Source organism: Lithobates pipiens, unplaced genomic scaffold, assembly GCF_037356315.1.
Source record: "Lithobates pipiens isolate NorthernLeopardFrog02 unplaced genomic scaffold, aLitPip1_a1.2 Scaffold_19, whole genome shotgun sequence".
Lineage (NCBI taxonomy): Eukaryota > Metazoa > Chordata > Amphibia > Anura > Ranidae > Lithobates > Lithobates pipiens.
This window is the reverse complement of record NW_027507764.1, coordinates 597,320,472-597,333,629: the sequence shown is the minus strand read 5'-3', so window position 1 is coordinate 597,333,629 and position 13,158 is coordinate 597,320,472. Positions and strand designations below refer to the sequence as shown.

Genomic DNA, 13,158 nt, shown 5'->3' with positions numbered 1-13,158 from the left:
GCCCCCCCCTGGAGGCGGTATATTGTGTGGTGGGCTTTGCTCGGAGATATTTGCTCCCCCGGAGGCAGTATATTGTGTGGTTGGCCTTGCTCGGAGATATTTGCGCCCCGCCCCCCCCCCCCCCCCCCCGGAGGCGGTATATTGTGTGGTTGGCTGTGCTCGGAGATATTTGCCCCCCCCAGAGGAGGTATATTGTGTGGTTGGCTTTGCTCGGAGGAGACATTGCCCCCCCCCCAGAGGCGGTATATTGTGTGGTTGGCTGTGCTCGGAGGAGACATTGCCCCCCTGCCCCCGGAGGCAGAATGTTAGATTGTGTGCGGTGAGGTTGGAGATATTTGGGCAGTTTCGGTATTCTTCATCTTCTTGGCCTCTCCCTGTTGAACTTGTTCTCGTCATGCGTGTCGGGACATGCTGTAGTATGGAGAGTGAGGTGTGCCTCCCCTCCCTGTCTCCTGTCAGATCTCCCAGCCCTGCGTTCCTCTCCTCCTCCGTCCTCTCATGGCTGTGGGATTCGGTGTGGAGGCCAGCCTCCGGCCTGTGGTGGTCCTTGCCCCTGGCCCCTGGACACGATGAGGACCCACAGAAGTGTGGAGCTCAGGCATGTGTGTTCCTTGGACAGTATGGAGCCGTCCATCCAGCCAACAAAGACTGCCGCTGATCAGTCCACCAACCGGGCCGTTCAGGCTGCTGTTAGTGCGGCCAAACATCAGAAACAGAGACCCAAAAGCCTGTGCTCCGTGGGCAACGGACTTACCACCAGCCCCAAGGCTGATACAGGTCCCAGCTCTCTCGGAGGACTGTTGGACCTCCTGAAGCAGCGGTCTGGGCGGAAGTGTGAGCCCCAGGACTGTCCACCATGCATGGGGGCGATGGGTTCACCTCGGCCTCTTAGTATGAGTGTTCTGGATATAAACCGTCTTAGTGGAGCTCAGGGAGCAGCCTTCTCCAGGAGGGAGTTCAGCCGCAGCTCTGGCTTTCTGCGTGGTTCTTCAATATTCAGCAGCCAACGATGGAACGTGTTCGGGAGCAAAACACCGGAACAGAAGAAGAACCTCTCATCCCTGCGCAAAAGTTTTAGCTTCAGACTACGACGCGCGGCGGAGACGAGGAAGGAGGGCGATTCCTGCAATGGCAGGTCGCGGTGCCGCAGTGAAGACGACTCGTATTCCTTGCACACCGCGCCATCGCGGAAGGATCTCCGGGTCAGCGATGCTCCGGCCGCTGAGAGCAAGGAAAATAGAACAAGTTTTTGGAGGTTACTCACCAGCCCTTTTCGTAAGAAGGAGTACGCCACCAGTGATGGCCGACACAGAGGTGATGGGGGTAGAGCGGCGGAGCCGGTGCTGGTGGCAGTTTCCTGCACTGATAACCAAGCCATTCTGGGTAAGTTCTGGCTCCATTGGTGTTTGTTGTGTGTCTTCTGTGATCATCTTCTATAACATGGAAGAGCTTGGCTATTGGCCGTCCCCTCTACCGCCTCCCATCCTGGGTACCCGGGGGTCTTGTGTGAAGGTCTTCTATAACGCGTAAGATCTTGGTGATTGTCCATACCCTGTACCGGCTCCCATCCTGGGTTCCCGGCGGTCTTGTGTGATCATCTTCTATAACATGGAAGAGCTTGGTGATTGTCCATCCTCTTTACCTGCCCCTATCTTGGGTTCCAAGTCTTGTGTGATCGTCTTCTATAACGTGTAAGATCTTGGTGATTGTCCATCCCCTGTACCGGTTCCAAGTCTGGGTACCCGGGGGTCTTGTGTGAACGTCTTCTATAATGCGTAAGATCTTGATTATTGTCCATACCCTGTACCGGCTCCGATTCTGGGTTCCCATGGGTCTAGTGTAATCATCTTCTATAACATGGAAGAGCTTGGTGATTGTCCATCCCCTTTACCTGCCCCTATCTTGGGTTCCTGGGGGTCTTGTGTGAGCATCTTCTATAACATGGAAGAGCTTGGTGATTGTCCATCCCCTCTACCTGCCCCTATCTTGGGTTCCTGGGGGTCTTGTTTGAACCACGTCTTCTATAACATGGAAGAGCTTGGTGATTGTTCATACCCTCTACCTGTCCCTGTCTTGGGTTCCTGGGGGTCTTGTGTAATCATCTTCTATAACATGGAAGAGCTTGGTGATTGTCCATCCCCTCTACCTGCCCCTATCTTGGGTTCCTGGGGGTCTTGTGTGAGCGTCTTCTATAACATGGAAGAGCTTGGTGATTGTCCATCCCCTCTACTTGCCCCTATCTTGGGTTCCTGGGGGTCTTGTGTGAGCGTCTTCTATAACATGGAAGAGCTTGGTGATTGTCCATACCCTCTACCAGCTCCCATCCTGGGTTCCCGGGGTACCCTCTGTGTCGGGGTCCTTGTTCTGTATGACAGGGAAGGCAGCATTATATATAGATTGTTCTAGAAGGTCATTGCTTTGTAAGCTATCAGAGAATGGAGTCTCTCATAGGAACATCATCTACAAACCGGTCTGAAGAGGAGTGTCAGAGATGACCGTTCTCAGTTAAATTGCTTTGGTGGGTCCATGGTATGTATGTGCCATGCCTGTGTGATCCCCCTGGAGGCTGAATATCCCCGTAATGGGCACCACTACTACATTACGACTACACCCGCACTACATTGCTACTACATTACTAGATTGGTGGCAATCTATGAGTCCCATGCTTGGCCTTACACAGATCACTCGCCTCGCATTGGGCTCATTCAGGGAACACTTTCCATTTTCTCAGGAATGCAAATCTATCTCTGATTGGATGAGGTGGCGATCGTGTTGTCACCACTCTACATCTTCACCTCATCCAATCCGAGGATGCTTGGCATTCAGAGAGAAAATAGACAGTGTTCCCTGAATTGTACCTGAGCCAACTAACAGGGCAACTGCTCGCTCGGCACAGGACTCAGAAACTGGTGGAGTTTAATGTAGTAGAGGTGTAGTGGTGATGTAGTAGTGGTGATGTAGTAGGGGTATGCTAGTGCTGTAGTAGAGAGTTTAGTAGTAGCGGTATAATAGTGATGTAGTAGGGTTGTAGTAGCAGTGATCTCCAGCTTCTAGAGAGGACCCCACAGGTACGGTATTGCCATGCTAGGCCGATCTCGCTATATAAATCCCACCATACTTTCCATACTCGGCATTCAGCTTTAATGTCCCCTCCATTGTAGTCGGGACATCGAATGATCCACCAAGATTGGTTGTTTGGACCTTGCTAGGATACTTTCCACACGATGGGGCCATTGGAGGCTCTGGTGGATAGCGGTGTTGTAGGAGGCTCACCAATATCTAAGATTCCATTGGAGGCTCTGATTGGTGGATGGCCATAGGTGGGAGGGGGGAATGTGTGCTGTACATTGTCCATGTGTGGTCCAGCAGATGTCTGAGATGTTGGCCAGTGACAGGCAGAGGTGGGGTTGGGATCCCGGTCTACGGGGCGTGGTGTGAAGTGACATACCTGTAATCCATAGTTTATATAGTGCTGACATATACCACGGAGTCATCGCTCACACACGGAAATTACCTTCTATAAAAGAAAGTGACACCCCCTGCTCTCCTCTACATCCTCACAGCACAATGAGTGTCCTGATAGGGTGAGGAACCTGAGTCTGTAGATGGCAAATCTATATACTTGCCTGGAAAGTTAGGAGGTCCTGCCTGTCCTCTTCTCCTTGTCCTGCCTGTCCTCTTCTCCTTGTCCTGCCTGTCCTCTTCTCCTTGTCCTGCCTGTCCTCTTCTCCTTGTCCTGCCTGTCCTCTTCTCCTTGTCCTGTCTGTCCTCGGGCCTAAACACACCCACCTAGAGGCTGGAAGATGGCAGTTCAGAGGACCTCTGATGGCCCCAATAATGGCCGCTCCCTTCTTACTCTCCGCATAGAAGTCCTACCTTCTTACCCCAAATAACTGGGAAGGAATAGGCAGCAACCGTGTTTTTCGGGGGTCCAGAAACTCCCCTTCATCAGGTTTGGAGAAGTCAGGTCCCTTCATGAAGGCCGGGACTCCCCAGGGATTGGACAAATCTAGTGATGTAATATCCATTTTGCAGCCTCTCACTTTCTGGTCTCAGGGGACCGTTGTTTGGAGTTGTCAATTCCTGGTGACCACTTTGTCTTGGAGGGTCTCTACTGTGTAGAGAGCTGCCGGTGTTACACCATCGAGCTCAACCAGCTTTTCCCTTTTTGGACAACTTTATAGAGTTGAGTCCGGAACCTCGCTTCCAGCACCTCTCATTTCCTGACTGGTTCCTTATTTGGGGGGGGGGGGAGTGGTTGGGGAAGGGGGTCTGCCTCGTAATGAAGGATGTAAGTGGTGACCCTTTCCCAGGTCATTCATCTTCAGAAGCAGCACAAAGATGGTGTGTGGTGGGGGAGGCTGGAGAGCGTCTTTCAGGATGGAGGACTCTCCTACCAGGGCCCAGCTTGAGGCACACAACTCCTCCCACCTCTGAGTGCCATTGGTGTCTCCAGAGGACCCCACATGGCTACGGCTGTGCCCGGCCCATTCTATATCCGGGATGGACAGAGGACTCCTCTCCTCATAGTGATAGGTGGATCCAGACTCCGGCAGTAGGGAGCCGACACGAGACACCCCCGCCATTTCTACCACTCTATACTCCTTCATAAAAACAAACATCTAAGTCCATTTTCTTTCTAACCTCACCATAGCGGGTTGGACCCCCTTTGGCCTTCATTCTTGGTAGTATAGATGCAACAAAGTGTTGAAAAAGTTCCTCAGAGATTTTGCTCCATAGTGACATGATGGCATAACGCTATGGCAATCCTCCGTTCCAACACATTCCAAAGGTGCTCCTATTGGATGAGATGTGGTGAGTGTGGAGGCCATTGGAGGACAGGGACCTCATTGTCCATTGGTGAGATGATTGGAGCTTTGTGACATGGGGACACCCCATCCCCCACACCATTACACCCCCACCACCAGCCTGAACCGGTGATACCCCATCCCCCACACCATTACACCCCCACCACCAGCCTGATCCGGTGATATCCCATCCCCCACACCATTACACCCCCACCACCAGCCTGAACCGGTGATACCCCATCCCCCGCACCATTACACCCCCACCACCAGCCTGAACCGGTGATACCCCATCCCCCACACCATTACACCCCCACCACCAGCCTGAACCGGTGATACCCCATCCCCCACACCATTACACCCCCACCACCAGCCTGAACCGGTGATACCCCATCCCCCGCACCATTACACCCCTACCACCAGCCTGAACCGGTGATACCCCATCCCCCGCACCATTACACCCCCACCACCAGCCTGAACCGGTGATATTCCACCCCCCGCACCATTACACCCCCACCACCAGCCTGAACCGGTGATACCCCATCCCCCGCACCATTACACCCCTACCACCAGCCTGAACCGGTGATACCCCATCCCCCGCACCATTACACCCCCACCACCAGCCTGAACCGGTGATATTCCACCCCCCGCACCATTACACCCCCACCACCAGCCTGAACCGGTGATACCCCATCCCCCGCACCATTACACCCCCACCACCAGCCTGAACCGGTGATATTCCACCCCCCGCACCATTACACCCCCACCACCAGCCTGAACCGGTGATACCCCATCCCCCGCACCATTACACCCCCACCACCAGCCTGAACCGGTGATATCCCATCCCCCACACCATTACACCCCCACCACCAGCCTGAACCGCTGATACCCCATCCCCCACACCATTACACCCCCACCACCAGCCTGAACCGCTGATACCCCATCCCCCACACCATTACACCCCCACCACCAGCCTGAACCGGTGATATCCAATCCCCCCCACCATTACACCCCCACCAAGTAAGAGGAGCTTCTAGTCATCTGCTGCCGGTCACATGATCAGATTTTGTAATACAGAGTAAAAATAAATAAACTTTTATAAATTGTCATACAAATATATATATTTGAAATCAAGTCTTTATTATGGAGAGTGGGAGGTTCCTGCATGTGGAGCGTGGGGGTTCCTGAGAGTGGGGTGGGGTTCCTGCCTGTTGAGAGTGGGGGGGTTCCTGCCTGTTGAGAGTGGGGGGGTTCCTGCCTGTTGAGAGTGGGAGGTTCCTGAGAGTGGAGAGTGGGAGTTTTCGGAGCGTGTCAGGTTCCTGCGTGTGGAGAGTGTGCGGTTCCTGCGTGTGGAGAGTGTGCGGTTCCTGCGTGTGGAGAGTGTGCGGTTCCTGCGTGTGGAGAGTGTGCGGTTCCTGCGTGTGGAGAGTGTGCGGTTCCTGCGTATATATAGAGTGACTGATGAAAGGGAAATGTTTTGTCTTTCAGATTCCTTTGTGAACAGTCAGGAATGGACTCTGAGTCGCTCCGTCCCCGAACTCAAAGTGGTAAGTGATTGGACGATGGGGCACACACAGGCGTGGGCAATGAAGGGAGTGATTGGACGATGGGGCGCACACAGGGGTGGGCAATGAAGGGAGTGATTGGACGATGGGGCACACACAGGCGTGGGCAATGAAGGGAGTGATTGGACGATGGGGCACACACAGGCGTGGGCAATGAAGGGAGTGATTGGACGATGGGGCGCACACAGGGGTGGGCAATGAAGGGAGTGATTGGACGATGGGGCACACACAGGCGTGGGCAATGAAGGGAGTGATTGGACGATGGGGCACACACAGGCGTGGGCAATGAAGGGAGTGATTGGACGATGGGGCGCACACAGGCGCCTGCCAGGACAGCCCATAAGACCTAGGGCTATCCTCCAGGCCCCATGTCAGTATTAGTATTTCCTCCAGACGGGGGTAACTGGTTCCCCTAAGTCCCATGAGCGTGGCTCCTGAGGCGATTGGGATGTTATTCCTACCTTCTGCTGACCCAGAGTAGGAGTAGGTTTGTGGCTGCTCTCCCTGCTTCTCAGTGCATGGGGAATGCCAGCACCGCGGTGTACGTCCGAGCTCCTGCCCGTGAGAAAGGGTTCTTTTCCTGATGAAAGCCTGGCTTGAATGTGAGGGGCAGAGAGGAAGCCATGCGCATGGAGGGGCAGAACTTGCGTTCCAAGCTGGCCCACAGGAAGTACCCAGCGGGGTCACTTCCGGGGCGTGTGATGTCATCAGCTGTGCGCCGGAGACGCTAGTTCTGGTCTCTGAACGGCACAAACAGGGACGCTGGTGGTTTTAAAAACCGTGAAACCCGCCAGAGGCTGCGGCCTACTACAGGATGGACTCCTGCAATACCTGCACAGGCAGCAGCAGCGGTCCCCAACACCAGCGCCTCACAGGTAAGCCTGAAGTGTATTTCACTTGCACATCTCGTTAGTGTTCTCCCCCTAGTAACCAATAGGGACTAGGTGAAGGGGGCACATGTTCCTTTTTTTCCTGCACCGGGTGTTATGGAGTGTATGTGGCCTAAATTACATTGGGGTCAGTTGTTCTCTTGCAGGCCAAGACTCAGGACAAGGCCCGAGCGCAGACACCAAAAAAGGAAACGTGCGGTTCACGGGAACAAATTGAGCTCCTCCTGGAGCAAAGCAGTTTGAGGCACCCGTATAGGCAGCCTAGTTGAGGATGGACCCGGTTGTCTCCTGTCAGAAAATGCTGACTTCTGTAAGAGATGAGCTTACGTCTTCGTTTTTAGCTCATTTAAAATTCTAGTTGACAAGATTCAAGTCTCCTCAGAAGGTCCATCTCCAGTTAGGACTTCAGCCGGTCCTAGCGCTCCACAGCAAAGTGCGGAGAGTGAAGAGACTGAGGCCAGATCTGCCCATTCTTCTCCGGAGGATTCGGTGTCAGATACAGGGCCCATGGGATAAAGAACCCACAAGGGGCTCGAGCTATAAGTTATCCTTGGAAGATGTAGGTGACTTATCAAAGGCTGTCTATAGGACACTTGATATACAGTGCCTTGCGAAAGTATTCGGCCCCCTTGAACTTTTCAACCTTTTGTCACATTTCAGGCTTCAAACATAAAGATATAAAATGTTTATTTTTTGTGAAGAATCACCAACAAGTGGGACACAATTGTGAAGTGGAACGAAATCTATTGGATTTTTGAAACTTTTTTAGCAAATAAAAAACTGAAAAGTGGGGCGTGCAAAATTATTCGGCCCCCTTTACTTTCAGTGCAGCAAACTCCCTCCAGAAGTTCAGCGAGGATCTCTGAATGATCCAATGTTGTCCTAAATGACTGATGGTGATAAATAGAATCCACCTGTGTGTAATCAAGTCTCTGTATAAATGCACCTGCTCTGTGATAGTCTCAGGGTTCTGTTGAAAGCGCAGAGAGCATCATGAAGACCAAGGAACACACCAGGCAGGTCCGTAATACTGTTGTGGAGAAGTTTAAAGCCGGATTTGGATACAAAAAGATTTCCCAAGCGTTAAACATCCCAAGGAGCACTGTGCAAGCCATCATTTTGAAATGGAAGGAGTATCAGACCACTGCAAATCTACCAAGACCTGGCCGTCCCTCTAAACTTTCAGCTCAGACAAGGAGAAGACTGATCAGAAATGCAGCCAAGAGGCCCATGATCACTCTGGATGAACTGCAGAGAACTACAGCTGAGGTGGGAGAGTCTGTCCATAGGACAACAATCAGTCGTACACTGCACAAATCTGCCCTTTATGGAAGAGTGGCAAGAAGAAAGCCATTTCTCAAAGATATCCATAAAAAGTCTCGTCTAAAGTTTGCCACAAGCCACCTGGGAGACACACCAAACATGTGGAAGAAGGTGCTCTGGTCACATGAAACCAAAATCACACTTTTTCCCACAATGCAAAACGATATGTTTGGCGTAAAAGCAACACAGCTCATCACCCTCAACACACCATCCCCACTGTCACACATGGTGGTGGCAGCATCATGGTTTGGGCCTGCTTTTCTTCAGCAGGGACAGGGAAGATGGTTAAAATTGAGGGGAAGATGGATGCCGCCAAATACAGGACCATTCTGGATGAAAACCTGTTGGAGTCTGCAAAAGACCTGAAACTGGGACGGAGATTTATCTTCCAACAAGACAATGATCCCAAACATACAGCAAAATCTACAAAGGAATGGTTCACAAATAAACGTATCCAGGTGTTAGAATGGCCAAGTCAAAGTCCAGACCTGAATCCAATCGAGAATCTGTGGAAAGAGCTGAAAACTGCTGTTCACAAACGCTCTCCATCCAACCTCACTGAGCTCCAGCTGTTTTGCAAGGAAGAATGGGCAAGAATTTCAGTCTCTCGATGTGCAAAACTGATAGAGACACCCCAAGAGACTTGCAGCTGTAATCGCAGCAAAAGGCGGCTCTACAAAGTATTAACACAAGGGGGCCCAATCATTTTACACGCCCCACTTTTCATTTTTTTATTAGCTAAAAAAGTTTCAAAAATCCAATAGATTTCGTTCCACTTCACAATTGTGTCCCACTTGTTGGTGATTCTTCACAAAAAATAAACATTTTATATCTTTATGTTTGAAGCCTGAAATGTGGCAAAAGGTTGAAAAGTTCAAGGGGGTGAATACTTTCGCAGGGCACTGTAGAAGAGGAGAAGATGCAACAGAGAGAAAACCTTTCTTTTCTGGTAACCTAAAAAGAAGGTTTCCATGTGAAGAGGACGCATCACAGCCATGGAACAAAAGTTAGGCGCACCTCGGACCTAGCGTTTGACGATATGGGCAAGCTTAGGGATCCGATGGATAAAAGAGGAGATATCCTTCTTCACAGAGCCTGGGAATCTTAAACCAGCTCTAAACTCCACTTGTGTAGCCAGGAATTTCCAAATATGGTTGACACAAATACAAACACGTTTGTTGGCAGGTACCTCCTAGAGAGCAGATTCTGAAATCTTTCCCTTTCCTGCAGTTGGGTTTTTGGCTGATTCTTCCGCAGAGTCAGTAAGAATGTCACCCGGGACCTCGGCCTTAGTGAATTCGGCCATAAGAAGCCTATGGCTTAAAGGGGTTGTAAAGGTTTGTTTTTTATTTTCTAAATAGGTTCCTTTAAGCTAGTGCATTGTTGGTTCACTTACCTTTTCCTTCGATTTCCCTTATAAATGTTTTTTTCTTTGTCTGAATTTCTCACTTCCTGTTTCTCCTCAGTAAGCTGTTCAGTAAGCTGTTCTGGCTGACTAACCACGGCTCGGATGATGGTGAGAAGTTTACTGAGGAGAAACAGGAAGTGAGATATTCAGACAAAGAAAAAAAACATTTAGAAGGGAAATCAAAGGAAAAGGTAAGTGAACCAACAATGCACTAGCTTAGAGGAACCTATGTAGAAAATAAAAAACGAACCTTTACAACCCCTTTAAAACCTGGTCAGGTGACTCTGCCTCAAAGTTGCACCTATGTGGTCTTCCCTTAACAGGCGATCATCTTTTTGGCCCAGGTCTGCAAGAGGCGCTGGAACGCACGGCCGATTGGGAAAAAAGGCCTTTCCAGAGAACAAGAAAAATCCGACAGTCAGAATGTTTGTTTTTTTTGTGGTCAAAGTAGGCAGTAAGATCCTAGAGAAAGTGACAAGAGGCCCAAAAAGCGTTGGGCAGGGCACAAAGGTAGAGGTTGAGGGGGCGTCTTGTTTAACCCTCCAACAACCCGCCAAGCCACAGTGAATCGTGTCTCCCAGTGGGAGGAAGATCGAGGGCTTTTCTCCCACAGTGGGCAGCAGTCACCTCAAGTTTATTCATCCTGGACCTCATGACCAATGGGTACAGGCTGGAATTTTCTTGCCAGCCACCAGAGCGATTATTGGCCACCTTCCCTCCCCAAGTCCAGGTAAAAGCGAGGGCCTTGGGTCTCCAAATTGGAGAATTGATGGATCAAAAGGTCTTGATTCCGGTTCCCCAGTCAGATCAGGGCAAGGGATTTTATCCCCCATATATTTGTCATCAGAAAGCTGTCTGGAAAATATCGGCTTATCCTGAACTTCCGGCCTTGAAACCTTTTCGATCAGGTACAAGCACTTTCGTATGGAGATGGTGTTCTTAATCAAAAACCGGTTTTACCCAAATTGCTTCAAGGCAACTTTTGGATTTGAGGGATGCCTATCTGCACAATCCATCCAGCCTTCCAAAGAGTCTTGAGACTATCGGGGAACAGAGATTCGGCACTTTCAATTTCAAGCCCCTCCCCCCCCTTTGCTCTGTCCTCAGCCCCATGCATTTTTACAAAGGTGTTGAGGGGGGGGGTCAGGCTCCGCTAAGGTTAAAAGCGATACCTACCTGGACGACCTCCTAGTGGTGGCGGAGTCATACCAAAAGTTATTAGCGGATCTCCAGCCTGTTCAGGGCTTCCTTCAATCTCTAGGCTGGTTAATAAACAAAGAGAAGTCTTCCTTAATTTCAGAAAGTGACATATCTGGGGTGAAAATTTTGCTCAGTAGACCAAAAAGTTTTTCTCCCGCAGGAAAAGGTCTCCAGAATGATACAATGTCAGCCTTACAGACCAATCAGTCAGTCTTGCTGAGAGAAGTTTCAAGAGACCATGGGCAAGATTTCATCAACGCCCATTACAGCTGTTCCTACTAAGGGACTGGGACGGAGAAGCAAGTTCCCTGGAATCAAGGGTCTTGTTACCCTCCAGAGTATAAAAAGAAGCTTGTGGTGGTGGACGACGCACCTTCGCCCAACAAGAGGTCTACCATTTTCCATTCCTATATCCCAGAGAATCACAACGGATGCGAGTTCCTGGGGGATGGGGAGCCGATCTCATCAACACAATGGCACAGGGAGAATGGTTCTCAAGGGAAGCAAGAGCTCCATCGAATCAGAGAGAGCTTCTAGCGGTTCAGAGAGCCTTGCAGGCATTTCAGACGGAAATCAGGGGTCACAATCTCAAGAATATCGCTACTGTTGCGTACCTCAACAAACAGGGAGGACTGAGGATTCGGATACTTCAATCTATTGCCCAGGAGATTTTTATCATGGGCAGAAGGGATTCTCGCCTCTGATCCCCTAATCACAGCAGTGCACCTGAAGGGGACCCAAAACTGTCTGGCAAATTATCTCAGCCGCTACGGGTATGTCAAGACAATTGGCCTCTTCATCCCAAAATCTTTGCGGGTCTCACCAAAAGGTGGGGATTTCCTGAAGTGGACCTGTTCACAGATCAGAACAATTGCAAGACAGAGAAGTTCTCTTCTCTGAACCCAGCAAATCAATCATTGGGGATAGAGGTTCTGGCAAATCCATGGCCATTCGGCCTCTTTTCCACCTTCCCGCCGATCAGGCTAATTCCGGAAGTCCTCCAGCAGTTTCTCCTAGAAGAAACCGATCTTATCCTAATAGCCTCTTTCTGGCCCAAGAGGCCATGGTTTTCCCTGTTACAGACGCCGGTCTCAAAGCCTCCACTGAGTCTTCCAAAGAGACAAGACTTATTATCACAGGGTCCAGTGTCTCTCCCACAGGGGGTTTCCTTAAACTTGATGGCCTGGTATCTGAAGAAAAGATACTAAGCGCCCAAGGGTTCTCTGACAAAGTAGTCAATACCCTGGTAAATTGCAGAAAACCAGTCACTAGACCCATATATTCAAAGGTCTGGGAGAAATTTAACTCATGATTATCTGAAAACCAAAGATTAATTCATGAGGTTCCTTAAATTTTGGACTTTCAAAGTACAGGTGGCAGCTGATCTCGGAAAATCCTACTATAGCTAGATTCTTTAAATCAATATCGAGGTCCAGGCCAGTAGTGGTTAGAAGTTGTCCAACCTGGGACCTGTCGGTGGTGCTTCAAACTCTGGTAGAATTCCCCTCTGAGCCCCTAGAGGATATTTCAGTTAAGTTACTTACCTTAAAAACAATTTTCCTTGTGGCAATTACCTCCGCTCGTAGGGTAAGTGAGTTACAGGCCCTTCCAGTGAGGGAGCCTTTCCTCACAATTTTTGAGGATTGGGTTGCGTTGAAAACAGATCCAGGATTTCCGCCTAATGTGGCCAGTACACTTCACAGGTCCCAGGACATTGTACTGCCAACCCTTTGTAGTTCACCAAAGGGCGACCAAGAAAGAAAATTTAGTTTTTTAGATGTTAGAAGAATTCTTCTCGCCTACTCTGAGGTCACCAAGACCTTTAGAAAAACAGACGCCGTGTTTGTCCTCTTTTTGGGAGCACACAATGGGAAGAGCTCATCTAAAGCCACCTTGGCGAGATGGATAAAGCCGGCTATTTCTGAAACGTACAAAATTATGGAAGTTCCTCCACCTTTTGTCACTGC

At 50.3% G+C, this 13,158-nt stretch overlaps 1 protein-coding gene across 1 annotated transcript in view; it reads left to right on the top strand.

Moving 5' to 3' along the window:
• The first annotated feature begins 472 nt into the window (after positions 1–472).
• AGAP3 (ArfGAP with GTPase domain, ankyrin repeat and PH domain 3) overlaps positions 473–13,158 on the top strand; it is a 140,839-nt gene continuing 128,153 nt past the window's right edge. Inside the window, 2 exon segments of the mRNA XM_077493681.1 lie at positions 473–1,383; positions 6,294–6,352. Of these exon segments, the coding sequence (XP_077349807.1) occupies positions 570–1,383; positions 6,294–6,352 (873 nt within the window). The 5' untranslated portion in view covers positions 473–569.